The sequence below is a fragment of the Vicia villosa genome, linkage group LG4 (genome assembly GCF_029867415.1).
Source record: "Vicia villosa cultivar HV-30 ecotype Madison, WI linkage group LG4, Vvil1.0, whole genome shotgun sequence".
Classification (NCBI taxonomy): domain Eukaryota; kingdom Viridiplantae; phylum Streptophyta; class Magnoliopsida; order Fabales; family Fabaceae; genus Vicia; species Vicia villosa.
In genome coordinates this window covers 8,295,149-8,306,539 of record NC_081183.1, presented here as the reverse complement: position 1 = coordinate 8,306,539, position 11,391 = coordinate 8,295,149, and the positions used below count along the sequence as shown (strand labels likewise).

The window sequence follows — 11,391 nt, the reverse complement described above, 5'->3', positions numbered from 1 at the left end:
AACATTATTTCTCCACTAAACCAAACTTGAAAATATCATTTCTTCAATTAACGAATTTTAGAACTTCATCATCTCTTCTCCAAATTGAACGAGGCAAGAAAAACACGGATTCAACTTAGTAATGTTAGTTGTTGTTGTTGTGTCAGGTAAAATATTTTTGTTTAGCAATTCTATTTATTTATTTTGTTGTTGTTGTTGTTGTTGTTGTTGTTGTTGTTGTTGTTGTTGTTGTTGTTGTTGTTCTTATTGTTGTTCTTATTGATGTTCTTGTTGTTATTCTTGTTGTTGTTGTTGTTGTTATTGTTGTTCTTGTTATTGTTCTTGTTGTTGTTGTTGTGTTAAAAATATTTAATATTATATACTGTGATGAAAGTTATCAATATAGTCAAAAAAAGCATGTGGTACAAATGAAAAATGTCGACTGGCCTTTTATCACAGTTGTTTATTACAATTTACAACTGTAATTATATGTAGCGAGCATTTTAATTTATTACCACGGCCATTAGACCGCACTCGTAAATGACCTACTTACAAACACACACTACCTTACAACGATTGCTCAACTGTGATTATAGAACTTTCACAACGGTAATTATAAGTTTTTTGTAATAGAGAATATAATTGATAGAAATTACCACAAAATACAACTGTTTTTTTTTTCTCAATATATCTTCTTAAATTCAATCTTACTTTTACTCATAATATCTTTCATTCGGCCTATATAATTATATTTGTTAACTTTAGAAGCTCCGCAAATTCAACTCTTTGTCTATGATACAATATTCAAAGAATGAAAAACTATAATATGGTATTTTAATTGGTAAATAAAACTTAGGGTCATGCTAAGGGCACATGTTAAGAGCTAAATGTAGAAATTTTATCTAAAAAGTTGTGGATTGTTTTCATAAAAAATTTATAATTAATGTGTTTATTACGTTTTTCAATACAAATTTACTATATTTAGGTTTCTTTGGGCACATGTTAGCTTTATCCTAAAACTTAATTGTTTTTGTCTCTTCATTGATGACACAAACAGTACTTAAATTTAATGTAATGATTAAAGTATAAAACTTAAATATGCATAATTAGATTCTAAAACGTTGTAAATTGTAAGATTTAAAAAAAAAAAAACCTCCACCAACTAAACTATATATATATATATATATATATATATATATATATATATATATATATATATATATATATATATATAAATTTAAAGTTTTTAATAAATAAATTATTATAGAGTCTAGCTAACCAGTGTCCTAGGACAATGATTAAACATTTTAAAAAAAAATTATAAAAAATTTAATATTTCAATTTTTAAGACATTAAATACTCAGATTATTAAGATAAATACTGGTTAGTATTTCCATTATTATATATGATTGTCAAGAGTGGTATGTATACGTGGTATGGCACAGCCCACAGGTTTAAGTCGAATCTATCAACTTTTGTCTCGTGAAAGGTTTACGCATTAATTTAAAATAGAAAATAAGTTAGTTAAATACAAAGGATATAATAAAATATCAATAGCAAACATGTGCATAACCTAAGTCAAAAAATAAAATAATACAACATGTAACTATTTTATATTACACGTGTCGAATGGAGAATCACTTTACTGATTTTATTATTCGCTCACAAGACATGAAATTTAGTAAACCATTAGTTTTTCTTTTTGTTTTACAAAAGATAAACCATCGAGTTGATTCCATTTGTTTTTAAATATGTTTTTAAATGTGCACTTATTTATCATTGATTCACTCACTAATCTAGTCTCCTTTCATTAATTAGTTGTGTTTTAGATTAGATTTAAGTGGATATTAGGAATTGAAATGAGTAGTGGAGAGTGGAGAATCGAGTTCTGTAGTATAAGTGAAAGGAATAATAATAAAAAATTTTGGAGATTTTTCTGAGATTCTTCAACGATATTCATAGTAAGGCGCTTCTTTCTAAGGCTATCACTTCGTTTTTTCTTACTCTTATTCCTAAGGAAAGAGTTCCGTCAGGATTGGATGATTACAATTGATATGTTTGGTAGGATGTTTGTATAAGGCTTTAGCAAAGCTTTTGGCGGCGAGGTTGAAGAACATCCCAGGGTCTCTTATCTTTTCAAGTCAAAGTGATTTCGTTCTGGGGAGACAAATAAAGGACAAGAATTGTTGACTTTTCGAGGTGGATTACGAGAAGGCTTACGATAAAGTTAGTTGGAAATTTTTTGAAATATATGTTGAGAAGGATGAAATTCGACGAGATTTGGATTAATTGGATGGATGCAACTGTTTTCTCAATAACATGTCTGTTTTGGTGAACGACAATATGAAGAAGGAGTTTCGAGTCAAGAGGGGTTGAGGCAGTGAGATCCGCTCTCTCCCTTTCTATTTGCCATTGTGGCTGAAGCTTTATTGAGTTTGGTTAGGAAGGCTATGAAATTAGGAGAATTGACTGGTTTTAATGTGAAGGATAAGTGTTGGGTGGATATACTTCAATTCGCTGATGATACGCTTTTGGTAGGGGAGTGTACGTGGAAACATGTTTAGGCCCTTAAGTCTATTCTTCGAGGATTCAAAATTGTTTCGGGTTTAGGAGTAAACTTCTATAAGAGCGAGCTAATCGATATAAATCAAAATTCTCACTTCCTCTTTGCTACAACTAATTTTTTACGGTGCAGGATCGAAGAGAAAAATTTCTCCTTCCTTGGAATTATGGTACAATCTAACCCGAGGCGAATTTATTCGTGGAGCCAGTTGATTACCAAGTTGAAAAAATGGTTTTCCAGTTGGACATGTAAATCTCTGAATTTAGGAGGTAGAATCACTCTTCTTAAATCTGTTTTGTGCAATCTTTCTGTTTTTCAGCTTTCGTTCTATAGAGCTCCGATAGCTATTTGTAAAGAGATAATTAAGATTAAAATTAATTTTTTATGGGGCGGAACAGAGGGCAGAAGGAGGAAACGTTGGGTAGGTTGGAGTTCGATTTGTCGGCCGATTGAGAGAGGAGGTTTAGGCTTGAAACGAATTGACGAATTCAATGTTGCATTGTTGTCAAAGTGGAAGTGGAAAATTCTGCAGGGGAGAATTCTTTGTGGTTCAATATTTTGAAGGAAAGGTATGGTAATTTAAATTACTAAATTATGTCTGGTTGTAGTTCAAGTAGTTCCACTTCTAAATCTTCTTGGTGGAAAGACATTTGCACTTTGGGAACGAGATCTCAGATTGACTTATTTACCAGCTACTGTAGATTCTCTTTGGGAAAAGGTACTGTCATACCTTTTTGGCAAGTGAGTTAGGTAGGAAGAGGGCCTTTGAAGGAAGAGTTTTCGGTTATTTTCGAAGCGGTTTCTAGTAAAAAGAAAATGGTGGCAGATATGGGACAATGGAAGGAGGGCGTTTGGGAGTGGGGAAACAGTAGTGAGGGGGCTGGTGGAACTGCTGCTTCGGAAAGCAGAATGATGGAAGAGGAGTTGTTCCGAAACCTTCTGGCCAAAGTCTCTATGGTTATGGAGGTTGGTAACTCGGTTTGCTAGCTTCCTGATGTGGATCACGGTTATTCGAAAAAAACCAGTTACGATCCACTAATTAAATTCTCGTCGATTGAGGTGGCACAATCTTTAAGAGAGTTAGCATTTGGGCTGTTGTGGAAAGTAAACATACCGTTCGGGATTAAGGTTTTTGGTTGGAGATGTTTTTGGAATCGCGTAGCTATGAATGATCAATTAATTCAGAGATGAATTATTCTCAACTTCGATTCAAATTGTGTGCATTGTAGTGTGGAAAAGAAAACCTTAGTTCATCTTTTGTATGACTGTTTATTAGCAAAGCAGGTTTGAGGTGTGATAGTCGATTGGTGCGAAATGGATATTCGTAATGAGGTCCACGGGTGGAATAACTTTATGAGTTGGAATATTTTTTTAAAGGGAGATCAAGAAATGTTCGAGGCTGACATTTGTAGTGTATCAGATATCGTTTAAAATATTAAATTGTTGGCTTGGAAATAATTTTTTATAGGTGATATTATTTCTACCAAATATAATTTTTACGACTTTTACAAAGTTCCATTAAATCTTTTAATTTAAGCCTCAATTGATATGTAATTATTCCTTTCTCCGAACCCATTTCTGGATTTTAAAATCGCTTTTGAATACTCCTAATATTCCATTTAACTTTTATATAATCCTTACTTAAAAAAAATAAAATAGATACCCATACTCTGCTTGATGTTTAGTTTTTACCATAAAAAGTAAAAAGAAAAGCAAAAGCAGTGAGAAAAAGGACCAACTTGGGTGGTGGTGGTCCTGTCAACCAATAACCATCATCTTTCATAGAATCGAATATATTTTCATCCAACGGTTCACATGCATTTCACGTTTCTAAACACCAACACGAGCCTTTTTTTTAAATTTTTTATTTCCAACCTAGTATTCAACTATTTTTCTCTTTATATATATTTCTCTTTTCTTCTCTCTCTTGTATATATCTTTCATTCTTCTACTCTCTCTTCTCTTCTCTCCAATATTCACTTCAATCAAACCCTTCACTTTTCTCTCTGCAACTTATAATTTTGTTCACCAAATGGAGAGAGAATTTCTTGGCTTCACTTCCAAAACTAGTCCATGGATTACAATCAAAGAAGATGCCTCCAACAAACCAAAAGATCCAGGTACCAATTTTCCATTAATTTATTTACTTTCTATTAAATTTTTTCTATTAAGTTTTTTTTTCCCTTAAATGGATAAGATTATGTTCAAGATTGTTCAAGTTTTCTAGGATGAGCTTGGTTAAGATTATCTAATAAAAAGACATTTTAGCTACAATTTGGACCCTCCCATGCAATATAAAGTGTCGGTTTCTTATAGTTTTTTTTTTTAAGATTTAAATGAAAAATGGTTTAAATAATTTTTTATTAAAAAAATAATTTTAGGACTTTTATCTTTTTTATATGATTTTTTAGATAGTAAAATTATAAAAAAGATTTAAAATGAAATTTTATTTCTTATACACAATATTTTTTAAGATATGTAATGTTTTGTAAAATTACATCATTTTTATGATATTAAAATATCTAACAATAATAATCTTATTTATTGATTATAAAATAGTTTTGAAATAATTTCTGTTGTTTTTAATAATTTTTAATAAATATAATTTAAAAATATATATTATAATCATTTTTTAAAATAGCTGTATAACAAAAAAAATTCTCAATTGGTATGAATTAGTTGAATATAAATTTTTGATTTAAAGTTAAATATCTTACGTTAACATTTATTTATATTTAAGTATTAATGTAAAAAATTGTTGATAATTATAAACTAATAATTTACACAAAAACTAATTTTAATTGTATACAAAATATTATTTTTGAAATTAAATATTATGTAATACTAGTATATAATTTTAATTTAAGTTTTTGTTTTATCAAATAAATAAATGTATTTGTATGTTGTGTAAGGTAAGGTATCTATCTTACAGCTACTTATGTATGCAAGAAAAATCTTATTTAGCACATGTGGTTGGGTCCATATGATATTAATGGTTGAAAGTTGATGTTTGATATGTATGTGTGGTGGTAGGGAATAGCAACTTGTTGTAAGAAGCTACAATCATTAAGCTGGTTGATATATAGGCCATGAGGATAATAAGTTTGAATTTAATTGCCATCCATTCTATCAAAACAAAAAGTGTGGTGTGATATAGGGTCAAAAAGAAAAAGATGTAGGTCACTAGTTATATTTTATTTCAAATTTTGAATAAATGGTTTTGATGTTAATTTTTTTTTTAATAATTATTTTGAATAAGGTTTATGTCTTTATATTTTTGACACTTTAATTTTAAAGTATTTTTAGCTTATACATAAAAAATTATAATTTATAATAAAACTTATTTTAAAATGATTATAAAATAAATGAATTTAATTTATTTTTTCAAAAAAAACATTAATTTATATCAATAACTTCTCTATATTAATACTTCATAAATATAAATAAATATTATTGACAGAAATTGAACCATAAACCAATAGTTTTATGATTTTTTAAATTAGAAAATTAAAATATATCATTATGTAAAATTGTAAGATTAACAATTCACAAAAATTCATAATGATTATGATTTTTTTAAAGAAAATTCGACGAGGACACATAGTTATATTTAATTTAAAATTTGTTAAATTATTATTAATGTATGGGGCACCTCTCTTGTTTTTTTTTATAAATAATAAATTATATATAGTACATATATTTTATTTTAGATGGTTGGTTACACAACTTATGTTAGAAAACGTGCTCTTGGTTGTCTAGTGCTCTTTATTCTTATATTAAATTGAAAAATGCAGTCCATCTTTTTCTTGATTTTGATGCAGTATTAAAATATTGATGTAAAATATTTAAATATTAGTATCATACGGTTTTTTAATATAAATGTCTTGGATCATAACGTGTGAATGATTGTATTAAAAGAATATAAAATATGTATATATATAAATATATTAAAAAAATTAAAATAAAGTCTAACATGGGAATTGATGATGCATGCAAAGCTTTGAGAATTAAATAATTGTTTTTTATAGTAGTGACAAGCTGGCTGTGAAGAAGTTTACATAAACTAAAGTCATATAGAATAAAATATTGCAAGGTAATATAATATAGTACAATTTAGTACATTATATAATTATATTATATGGTGGACTATGATTAAATAATGCCATGCTTCATAAGGAACTACAATATTATTTATTCTTGTTACTTTTATTATTGAATTTAAATTTCTAAGCTGTACCTGGCCAGATACATACTACCTAGGTAACAATAAACTAAAATAACAAAGTAACAAGGTCACATGTAATATAATTATACAATATGAAATAAAATAAAATAAAACAAAAAACCTTGGATTCTTGTGATGAAAGTTTTGCCAGAGCATCTTCTAAACAATTTTAAGGTAAGGTTTTTTTAATAATAACTCCATTGTTGATGACAAAGTTTATTTATTTTGGTGGGGTAGATGAAATTTAGGTTGTGTGAGATATATGTGCCTATATGCATTGGTTATGATTTGCAATGAGAAGAACAAATTTTTCTTAGTAGTTTTTTTAAAGAAAATAATAAATCTATTATATTACATTTTTTGTTAAGGCGAAAAAGATTTTTTAAATCGGTTAAAAATGTTATTTTTAAATCGATTTCAGACTTGTTATTTTTATATGATTCTTCATTTATTCGTCGATTTTGATGTTAATAAAAATTTTGTGGTTAAATTGAATACAGTTAGGAGTTCAGCAATGCAGTGGTCATTCTCAAATAATGCTTCAAATCTTCCTCAATTCTTGTCCTTTAAGAACACTCATGAAGATAGGTCAAGAAACATTGTTATGGATCCAATAGGTTCTTCTGGATATATGACCACACAGGTTTGTTTGTTCTTTCCGAGCTATTTTTGTCTTGTAGTATAAAAATATATTGATATCGAGGATTTGAATCTGCACAGATGTTTCTGTACAGCTATCAATTAGGCCGCTTTAATAAAATTATAAAAGATTTTTTATATTTATGCACTTGTACTATAACTGATATTTTTTTTTATGGTATTTTATTTTCTAGGAAAATGTTACCATAGGAAATAAACATGGAGTTTATCCTATGCAATGTTCTGATGCACAAACAATTTGCAATCAAGAATCAAGAATATTTTCAGTATCAAACCAATCTAATAATCAAATGTGTTCTGTTCTTCCACCAAATCTTGCTACTACCGGACTCAACATCGTTAATTCGGTTACAAGATCGCAATCTTTTGGTTCTAAATCCTCTGCTACACCTCTATCTGTTCTTCCTTCAATAGGTTCCATTGTTGGCTCTACTGACTTAAGGTACATTAGAAATTTAAACATTTCAAAATTTTTTAATTTTTTTAATTTACAGAAAATATTTTTTATGGAACATTAAGAATTTTTTTGTTTATTTATTTTTATAGGAATAATAAGAATTGTTCCAAATCCAATGGTACTATACCTGCTCAATTGACCATTTTTTATGGTGGTTCAGTATGTGTTTATGATGATATATCTCCTGAAAAGGTAAATAATTTCACCCTAAATTTATTTTAATTTCAAATTAGTCCCTTAATTTTAAAAATATTGCAAATTGTTGTCGAATAAGGCGTCGCTATAGCATTGTAGCGTTAAGAAATTCGAACTAATTGCCATTTTCTGCAATATGTATTTATTTTTGTTAAATATTTTTATTTATAATTTTTGTGATTAGGCTAAGGCTATCATGTTACTAGCTGGAAATGGCACTAAAAAGCAGCCAGAAATTTCTATTCCTTCCAAAAAAGATGGTTTTATTATAAGTCAATCCTATGCATCACCATTGCCAAGTCCTCTTCCAATGATTTCTAATGCAAATTCTCAACAAAGAGGAGGATCAAGTAGCAACAATGAAATCACAATTCTAAGATCTTTAAGACCTTCAAGTGTCCCTAATAACCATTTAGAATCTTCTATTGTTGCTACTTCTATAGGATCTGCACCTAAAGAAATGATTCAATCAGGTACATTTTACCTATATGATTTATTTATCTTTTAGCAACATATTTTTAACACTTTATTTTTTCAATATTTTTTTTCAAATGTTTGTGATTTTATATTGGTCGGATCTACTAATAAAAAGATCCGAACAAACAATAATTCATTTAAAAAATTTTACGTTGGCCGGATCTCAGATCTACTAATAAAGAGATCCGAACAATCAATAATTCATTTACAAAATAGTGTGTTGTTAGTATTTTCTATTTTTTCTAAGGCGCGGTAATAATTAACAAATTGTTGTTGTGTTTCTAGTATGCTTGCCTCAAGCGCGAAAAGCATCTTTGACTCGATTTTTGGAGAAGCGAAAGGAAAGGTAATGTTCTAAACCTAAGTGTGTTTGAAAACTTTGTATTTTTTTCATGTAGCGAAGACTCGTCATTGTGGAAACCTAGTCGATTAGAAAAATTATGTAATATTTTAATTTTCCATCTTAGAGAACATTTTAAAATTTAATTGAACTCAATAATCAAATTGGTTAACATGATATCATTATATTACTTAAATAATTTTTGTGATTTTGATTTTCTTAAGCTAATGTATTTTCTTTGTAAATATTTAGGGCAATGAGCACATCACCATACTATATGAACAAGAAATCACATGAAAGCAGCACTCCTGGATCAGATAGTGCAAGTTTCTCCATTGATTTTTCTGGTTCAAGTTCTCAAGCAACTACAAACTTAAGAATATCATGTATGGAAGTTTAGATAATAATATAATATATATGCTTTTTTACTTGTAAGATCAATTCTTTAATTTGATCATTGGCAGATATTTTCATAGCCATTTTGGTCTTCTTACTTATATGTCTTTTGTTTCCCAAGCTTTTCATTATTATCACTTTTTTTTTTAGCATTTTTCTTAATTATATCATATGTTTTCATATGATTTTTTTTTTTTGAATTTTTGTCATCTAAGTTGTATATTATTTCCTTTATAATTACAACATTGAACAATCTTTTAGATTCATTATGATTCTAGTTTTCAAATTATTATTGTTATTATTCTTATAAAAAGTTTAAGAGAGTGAATTTACCTGGAATCATAAAAATTAAGAAAAATCTCAAGTGCGATTATTACAATTCTAATATAAAAATTGTAATATCAATAATTGAATTTGCAATTAATAAACCGTTTGAACAAATATGATATGTATATAAATATTATTTTTAAGAGTATATTTGCCTCATAAGGATAAATCTATCAGAATTCACCTCATTCTTCTCGATATGAATATGAGGTAACAGAAAAGCAATAAATTCATCTTATAATGACCCCATATAATACCGAGATAAGAGTACTCACCAAGTCATTCTGCCAAACAAAAATCTCACTCATTCATTTAAGATCCTAGACCAAGACATTGCCTTTCAGAAACCCCATAGATCCCAAAGTGACCATTACACATCTTCCTAGCCAAACGAGTCACAAATCAATCAAAGGTAGAATCCTAATAAGTGTCAAGGCATTTTTTGGAGAAACACACTACTTATTCACCTAAATCTTTAAGGTAATATGTGAGTGGGTTCTTCCAGTTATAAATATTCAACTCACTACATTCCTATCTAATTGAAATTATTTCTCCATTTACTCGAACTTGCATTATTATTCTAACACAAACCACATGAGCCTTATACCTCACACAAAGAATATTCATCCAAATACTAGATTCATGGAGCATCTTCCGACACCATTTCCATAATTATGTTTGATTAAGTGATTAACCATCCACATGTCTCTAACGCCCAACCCTCCATTTATATTTGGTTTGCACAATCTCAAGAAATCTTTGACGTCTCCTTTCGCATCATCTCATAGAAACTTTCTTTAAAACATAAATAACATTTTTCAAACCTTAATCAGTATTTTTTAAAAAGAAAAAAAATAGAAAATATGGATGAAGTTAAAAAGAGAATTGATAAAGAACAACCATGTCACCCAAGCTCATATAACTATTACCCTAAGACCATCTCCAGCGGAGGTTTTTAATCATAGTTCGCCAGCGTGACATCAAATTTGTTGACCAAAGCATTGCTACAACTATTCAACGGACTAAAAATATGCAACGGCACTTCATCAATTTTTTATATTGAAATATTAAAACACTATTTGCTTTTTTTTTCAACTTATTTTTTAGATTTTTTTTTTTAAATAACCATGTACTAGAAAAAAATTACGCAAATAACCATATTTCGGAAAAAATTACGCAAATAACCAAGTTTCAGAAAACATTGACACCAAGGCGCCATGTGAGATGGCGCCACCATTGTATCAGATGAAGGGAGGCGCCATTTGGGATGGCTCCTATGTACAACTTTTCTGCAATAAGCCATCTCAGATGGCGCCTTGGTGCATTTTCAAATGGAAAATTGAACAAAAATATACAAGGAGGCGCCATATGAGATGACCCCTCCTCCTAAAAGTTGAAGGGAGGCGCCATTTGACATGACTTATTGGGACTGAGTGTGCCATGTCAGATGGCGCCTAGGACTAAAAAAAAAGGGAATAAGCCATATGAGATGGCGCCTTGGTGTTAAGGGTTTCAGAAACCTGGTTATTTGCGTAATTTTTTTCGAAACGTGGTCATTTACGTAATTTTTTTTTAATACATGGTTATTTTAAAAAAATTCTATTTTTTATTATAAATATATGTTACACAATGGATAATAAGTTCGTTGTCTTGTTTGGGTTGTAGATTGTGAATATTATGTAATATGTATTGTGCAAGAGCATCATATTTTCTCTGAGAGACCTACTAACCTATAGTAATAATTTTTTTAAAATGATGTAGGTTGGTTTTTT

General features: G+C 28.8%; 1 protein-coding gene across 1 annotated transcript; it reads left to right on the top strand.

Moving 5' to 3' along the window:
* The first annotated feature begins 4,454 nt into the window (after positions 1–4,454).
* LOC131594435 (protein TIFY 6B-like) lies at positions 4,455–9,427 on the top strand. The gene is made up of 7 exons (XM_058866564.1): positions 4,455–4,662; positions 7,268–7,410; positions 7,601–7,869; positions 7,974–8,076; positions 8,264–8,552; positions 8,842–8,902; positions 9,149–9,427. The coding sequence occupies exons 1-7, from the start codon at positions 4,575–4,577 to the stop codon at positions 9,294–9,296; spliced, it is 1,101 nt and encodes a 366-aa protein (XP_058722547.1). The 5' UTR covers positions 4,455–4,574; the 3' UTR covers positions 9,297–9,427.
* The last annotated feature ends 1,964 nt before the right edge of the window (positions 9,428–11,391 follow it).

Coding starts and splice junctions, on each gene's coding strand:
- LOC131594435 (XM_058866564.1), top strand. CDS start 4,575: ATGGAGAGAGAATTTCTTGGCTTCACTTCCAAAACTAGTCCATGGATT. Junction 4,663..7,267: donor CAACAAACCAAAAGATCCAG/GTACCAATTTTC, acceptor AATTGAATACAG/TTAGGAGTTCAGCAATGCAG. Junction 7,411..7,600: donor CTGGATATATGACCACACAG/GTTTGTTTGTTC, acceptor TTTATTTTCTAG/GAAAATGTTACCATAGGAAA.